This window comes from Equus asinus, chromosome 2, assembly GCF_041296235.1.
Source record: "Equus asinus isolate D_3611 breed Donkey chromosome 2, EquAss-T2T_v2, whole genome shotgun sequence".
NCBI lineage: Eukaryota > Metazoa > Chordata > Mammalia > Perissodactyla > Equidae > Equus > Equus asinus.
Genome location: NC_091791.1, coordinates 78,129,396 through 78,136,414, shown reverse-complemented (window position 1 = coordinate 78,136,414; position 7,019 = coordinate 78,129,396). Strand labels below are relative to the sequence as shown.

Below are 7,019 nucleotides of genomic sequence, written 5' to 3'. Positions count from 1 at the left end.
GGCACGGTCGCCCGGGGGGGCACAGATGGAGACACGACATCAATATCAGGAGCAGGAGGGGCTGTTGCCTAGGAGACCTAGCCTCCTCCGAGATAAAAATATACGAGCACAGCAATAACAGGATAATATCAAAACAGAGGCCAAGGGAGGGCTCCTTGAGAAATCACTAAGAATTCCTGGCATTCGCTAATTACTTCATCCAGAACACCTGTGTATGTTTAACAGCTGTAAGCTATGTACGTATTGAAACGCTGGTTATAATAAACTCAGAGTGGCCATCAGCCCTCTCCACATCTATCTTGATGTGTACATTGGATTGGGACATCGACAATTATCAGATTGCCTGGGATGTGCATTGTAGTCTGGTTTAATGCTTATTCAAGAACAAAATCATTTCTTCTTTTCTCCATTTGTGCAGAGGATTTTCTGGGTTGTCAGGAGACTTTACTTTTAATTATTTACCCAACACCTCCCATCCAGAAAACTGGTATTTGGCTATATATGTGTGTGCACATACATATATGTATATACATATACACACACATTCAAATATGTATATATTTTCTCTGTATGCATTCTACATGTTTTAAAATTAATTTTATCATGAAAATTTAACATTTTTGTAATTAATTTGAATGGAAACTTATTTCTATTGTTGGCACAAGAGTAAATTGATGTTATAAAGTTACTGGCCAGGAAATCAGCATATACTCAGTATATATTCCTAAGCTAAATGACAGTCAAAATATTTTACATCATTAGCATAAAATTTGAGTAAACACCTCAGAAGAGTGTGCAGCTAAATTAAGCGTCTTTTTTTCTTTTGGGAAGTGGTATGTGTGTCACTCGTCTTCTGTTTTAGCTTACACATATTTTCTCTTTATTACATGTTTCATGTATTATTTGCATAATTTTGAAAGCTAGCATTCCTAAGACAAAGTCAGCTGTTAACAGGGTATTATTCTTTGAAATGTACTACTGTACTTACTGCAAGTACTTTCTTTAAATTACTATCAATATTCATCCCGCCACCTCCACGTAGTTTCCTGTTTTCAAGCCCCCAGATCGCGGGTTGCCAGTTCCAATCAGCGACCCCTGGGAAGAAAAAAACGGTCCAGGCCTCCAGCGAATCCCAGAAGCAAACGCTCAGACCGCGAGAGGAGGCCGAACCTCATGACGTCATCCAAAATGGAGTCGCAGCCGAGGCTCCTGGGAAGCGTAGTTCCAGAGCAGGGCGCGGGGCGCCTTCTGCGCATGAGCCATTCCCTTTCTTTTCAGCGGGCGCCATTGTCTGTCTCGCCCCAGGGGGGAGAGAACTCTGGAGCCTCCAGGTCGGCGCGGGGCTGCAGAGGGCGGGGCCTGGAATCTGCGCTGGCCGGGGCGGCGGCGGAGCCCCTGCAGGTGTGTCAAAGGCCGCTCTGCGGGCGCGAGGCCGGGGGCGGGGGGAAGCCTGGGCTCGGAGGCTGCGCCGAGTCCCAGAACCTTGGAGGCCGCCGCCCCCCTCTGAGCGCCAGACTGGCCTCCAAGGAGGACTGAGGAGGGGGCCAGGCAGGGGGCCTGGCGGGAGGCCGGTGGTCCCCATTCCCGGGCCTCCCCAGAAGCCGTGGCCTCGACCTGCCCAGGACTCCGGGGGTAGCGGGGACGGGCGCGGAGGCAACGGCTTTTGTGACGTGGACGCGGAACCCGCCGCGCTGGCGCGGTCACGGCGAGGGGCCGGCGCGCAAGTCCAGCGCCGGCTGGTAAATGGGCAGGGTTCTCGGTGCGGTTCAAGATGCTCGTCTGTGAAGTAGTAACCTTTGGGGTCGTTTTCTGTATTAAATAGGGCAGTGTGACAAGGACTCAATAAAGGTGAGCTGCTTTTATTATGCGGAGGCATGCTGTTCTTTTCATTATTGGCTCATTTAATCATCTGAAGCATCATAACCATCCTTTGAACCGGTTTTAATCACCTCCATTTTAATAAATGCGAGTGCGAAGGGTGCAGGGAGAGAAACTCAGCATTAGCAGGGGGAATTTAAATTCTCACTTGTTTTACTCCGTAGTTCATGCTGTTTGCCACACTAAAATCAACAGTCTTGGGTGGTATTTAGTACAATAACTGTCCCCGAGCACCACTGGGACGTAACTGTGGAGTGTGGTCGACCTAATCTTACCAGGTAGTGGTCTGTTTCCAAAAATTCTTGAGGCTTCCTCGGAACTCTTATGTCAAAAAGTTAATTGAGGCCCTTCCTCCTGTCTCGGACCTCTATTCTCAGAGGACTGTTATACATGTAAATTGAAACCTTAAGTTGAGCCCTGAATTTTAAGTTTTACTGGAGAAGCTAGGAATCTTATTCCCACCAGAGGCTAGTTTTTAGAGAGAGGAAATGGGACAGACTTTTTTAAAAGAGGAAAACTGCAATTTTATCCATGCTCCATGTTATGAAAGTGCTATCATAACGCCTCTGGTTGGCTGCTGTATCTGGGCTCATTAATTAGGCATTTTGTAAGCACCAGGCCAGCTGGAAGCGGTTTCTGCAGCATATGGCACCTGGTTACCTTTTGCTACCTACACGAAATCCCTTCTTGGGACTGTGGTGCCAAATTGTTATTTCAGAAGTCAGATTTGTGTCACTGCCAACAGATTAGTTGGCCGTGTCAGAATTCATTAAAGCCTAATTAAATTTTACCCTAGCCCAGCCCAAGGGTGAAGGGGACAGTGAATTCCAGGGTACTGTCTGGATTTGTGGTGCTGGGTGAAGACTTATAGAATCAGCATGGTACATGAAGCGTTCTTCAAAATTATCTAATTCCTCCTCATGTTGAAGATAATAGCTTTGAAAGGAAGGCAGTCCCTGGGTTTGTTAATAGCAGAGGCTAGCATAGAACCAAAGTCTCCAGGTCCACTAGACCATATGTAAGTCAAAACAAGGTTCTTGCAGAAGTGATTTTTGAGAAACTGCAATTTAGTGAGAAGAAATATCTTATTTTTGAAAGCTTTGAAGACTTCCTACCCTTGTGGGGTTTATAATATTAACAGGAAAAATTGTTGTGACATGTAACAAACACTTTCCATATCAATAAATATTTCTCGTCAACATCATTTGTAATGTCAGCATAGGGTTCCATATTTTGGATATGTATTACATACCTTGCTTAACTAATCTGCTATTATTGGATGTTTAAGTTTTCAATTCTTTTGTGTTATTTAGTAAGCGGACACATAATTTTCAAAACAGCCAATAGGAAGGAAATGTTTATATTCACTCAAAAATGTCCCAGGTTCATCAAGATTATATCCGAGTCACCAATGGACAGGTGGGTACTCCTTTATCATGGTCCTTCCTATTCCTTCTCATGGCTCAAAGGGACATTTCCCCAGAGGTTTATCTTTTCCTAACATGTGGTATGGAAATTTCTCACAGGTGATTCCTGAGCTGCAAGCTAAGTTCTCTTAGGCCTTCTGTCTTCCATCTTTCCCTCTTCTGGCTTCATAGTGTCTGTCATTTTTCAAGAGCAGCAGAAAATGAACAAATTCCGGGTAAGTCATTTATTTAGCCTTACTTTGTTTCACTGTGTGTGCGTATTTTCAGTGAGGTTTAGGAAAGAGAGCCCATATATTAAATTAGAAAAGTGGAAATAGTTAAAAATCACCTTCAGGGAAAACACTGTTTGAATAGCACAGCAGTTGCAAAGTGTAGTCTGCAGACCGCTGGGAGCCCCAGGACCTTTACAAGGGGTCTTTGAGGTCGGAACGTAATACTAGGATGCCTGTTGCTTTTGACACTGTTGACATTTGCACTGATGGTGTAAAAGCAATGGTGAATAGATTGCTGCCTGTTTGGCATGAATCAAGGCAGTGACACCAATGACGTTATTCCTCTGCAATGTACTCAGTGAAAAACTGCTGCCTTTACTTAAGGATATCCTTGATGAAGCAGTAAAAATTATTAATGTTATTAAATCTTGACCTTTGAATACACATCTTTTTAATATTCAGTATGGCGAAATGGGAAGTTCACAGTACCTTTGCTGCATACTGAAGTTTGATGGTTGGCTGTCTTGAGGAAAAGCACTTGTGCGATTGTTTGATTCGTGAGCTCACCCAGCCACTTTTTTCATTTTCACTTGAAGGAGCAACTGGCAGATGAATTATGATTATTCAGATGGGAATTTAACAAACAGGTTTTCAAAAATGGGTGACATGAGCCTGTCACTTCAGGGAAAAAAACTGTCAATGTTTGTTACCAATGTTAAAAGTTGAGCTTTCAAGTAAAAATTAGAATTTTGGAAAACTTGTATTCTCCACTGTGAAGTTGACAACTTCTAATACTTAAAGAGTTTTCTGATGAGATTGGTGGGGATACTAACAAAGGTGATACATTTTTAATATTATATTTATTTACATTTTTAAATATTATATAATAAAATAATTTCAACATTTGAGTAATTTTTTTGTTTTTGTTGACTTGCCTTTATTTTTACCAAATGAATAGACATACTTAATTTTAAAAAGCACAATTAGTACTAAAAAGCTTGTAAAAAAATATAGCTACCGTTCCACTCCTCCCTTCCCCCAAGGACCACTCCTCAGAGAAAACTACTTTCAACTGTTTTAGCTATTTTTCTATTTACCTACATAATTAGATACAAAATGTTTATAGTGTCATTTCTTATTTATCTATTTTATACATTCTCTATTGACTTCCTACAATGGAAGATCAGGATTTAAGACTCTTACATACACCCGTGCTGTTCCTCTCCTCATCTTTCCAATATAGTTGTATCATAACTTTTGGTTAAATGAATATCCTGTGTTAAACATTATTATGACTACTAAAATTGTTCACAGTTGAGGCATATAGTACACAATAATTCCATTTACTTTATTGTACTTCTTTTTCTCTGGTTAATAATTGTCTTTTCTTTATGTTTGCTTAGTTTTCTGTGAACCAATTGCTCATTCTTCCCCAACGCTCCCGCGGAGCTAGAGATGCTTCTCAATATGTCAAACACAGGTGGTAATCTATCAGTTCCATCTCCCCTCCCTCCCTCATGAGACATCTGTCCTAGCATCTCCTGTTACCCTGATTGAGTCTGTACTCATTGTTCTTTAGACCAGCTGCATGGCTGTCCTGTCACAGTTTCTTCTGTTCATAAAGGAATTCTCCTTTCTCTCCTCTGTGTTGAATTCCCTCTTTCCTGGATCCTAAGTCTTCCATTTTGTAGGTTTATTTGCTTGTGTTAGTGAAGCACATCCTGGAGTAGCTTTCTGGAAATACATCTTAGAATTCTTTCATGCCTGAAAATCTTCTTCTTCTCTATTCTTGAATATTAGTTTGGCTGAATGCAGAATTCCTAAATAGAAATAATCTGTAATCAAAATGTTGTGGGCATTGCTCCAGCTTTCACTGTTGCTGCTGGGAAGTCTGATTGTAAATTGATTCCTGATTCTTTGTGAGCAAACTTTTTTTTTTTTTTGCCTCTGGGCGTTGTTAGTGTTTTTCTGTTAATCCCTGTTATTCTAGCATTTAAAATCATGTGCCTTATTGATGTACAGTTCTTGTTTTCTATATTGTACTTGGCATTTGGTGAGTTCTTGCACTCTGGAAACTCATTTCCTTAATTTCTGGGAAATGTTCTATTATAACCCTTTTTATAATTTCTTCACCTCCTTTTACCTATTTTTATTTTGAAATTCTTGTTAGTCAGATATTGAATGTTCCAAGCTAATCGTCTAACTTTCTTCTCTTCTTTCTCTGACTTTCTATGTCTTTTTGTTTTCTTTTATGAGACATTTTCTCATATTTATCTTTTTTTAAAAGTAATTTTATTGGGATTATAATGGTTTATAACATTGTGTAATTTAGGGTGTACATTATTATCAATTCCTGAATACACTTCCTTTTGCTCACCCCCAGTAGTCTAATTTTTACCCATCACCATACTTATGTGCCCCTTAGTCCCTTTTGCCCACCCCCTAACCCCTTCCCCTCTGGTAACCACTAATCTGTTCTCTGTATCCATGTATTTGTTATCTTCCACATATGAGTGAAATCATGCAGTATTTGTCTTTCTCTGTCTGGCTTATTTTGCTTAACATCACACCCTCCAGGTCCGTCCATGTTGTTGTAAATGGGACAATTTTTTTTTTATGCCTGAGTAGTATTCCATTGTATATATACCATATCATCTTTATCCATTCATCTGTAGAAGGTCTCTTGGGTTGTGTCCATATCCTGGCTATTGTGAATTGTCCTGCAATGAACATAGGGTGCATAAATCTCTTTGCATCATTGATTTCAAGTTCTTTGGATAAATACCCAGTAGTGGGATAGGTGGATTGTATGGTATTTCTATTTTTAATTTTTCGAGAAATCTCCATACTGTTCTCCATAGTGGCTGCACCAGTTTGCATTCCCACCAGAAGTGTATGAGTGTTCCCTTTCCTTCACATCCTCTCCAACATTTGTTGTTTTCTGTCTTGGTAATTATAGCCACTCTGACCCGTGTAAGGTGATATATCTCATCGTAGTTTTGATTTGCATTTCCCTAATAATTAGTCATGTTGAGCATCTTTTCATGTGTCTGTTGGCCATCTGTATATCTTCCTTGGAAAAATGTCTGTTCATTTCCTCTGCCCATTTTCTGATCGGGTTGTTTGTTTGTTTTTGTTGAGTTCTATGAGTTCTTGATATATTTTGGAGATCAAGCTCCTTGTCTGATAAATGATTTGCAAATATTTTCTCCCAGTTGTTGGGTTGTCTTTCCATTTTGTTCATGGTTTCCTTTGCTTTGCAGAAGCTTTTTAGTCTGATGTAGTCCCATTTGTTAACTTTTTCTTTTGTTTCCCTTGCCTGAGTAGACATGGTTTTTGAAAAGATGCTGCTAAGAACAATGTCAAAGAGTGTACTGCCTTTATTTTCTTCCAGGAGTTTTATGGGTTCAGGTCTTACATTCAAATCTTTAATCCATTTTGAGTTAATTTTTGTGTATGGTGCAAGATAATGGTCTACTTTCATTCTTTACATGTGGCTGTC

General features: G+C 40.4%; 1 protein-coding gene across 5 annotated transcripts in view; it reads left to right on the top strand.

The window, feature by feature from the left end:
• Window positions 1-1,221: 1,221 nt before the first annotated feature.
• Window positions 1,222-7,019, top strand: part of ZNF25 (zinc finger protein 25) — a 28,654-nt gene continuing 22,856 nt past the window's right edge. The window contains exons 1-4 of one of the 5 annotated variants that reach the window (XM_070492096.1): window positions 1,262-1,401; window positions 3,192-3,297; window positions 3,405-3,520; window positions 4,921-4,997. Coding sequence is in view for 4 of the 5 variants with exons in the window: in XM_070492086.1 (XP_070348187.1) it covers window positions 1,255-1,401 (147 nt within the window). In the remaining variant the exon portion in view is untranslated. Of the gene's footprint in view, window positions 1,402-1,730; window positions 1,849-3,191; window positions 3,298-3,404; window positions 3,521-4,920; window positions 4,998-7,019 lie in introns of those variants that run through there. The other 4 variants (XM_014841471.3, XM_070492093.1, XM_044758434.2 and 1 more) reach the window with 4 other exon arrangements.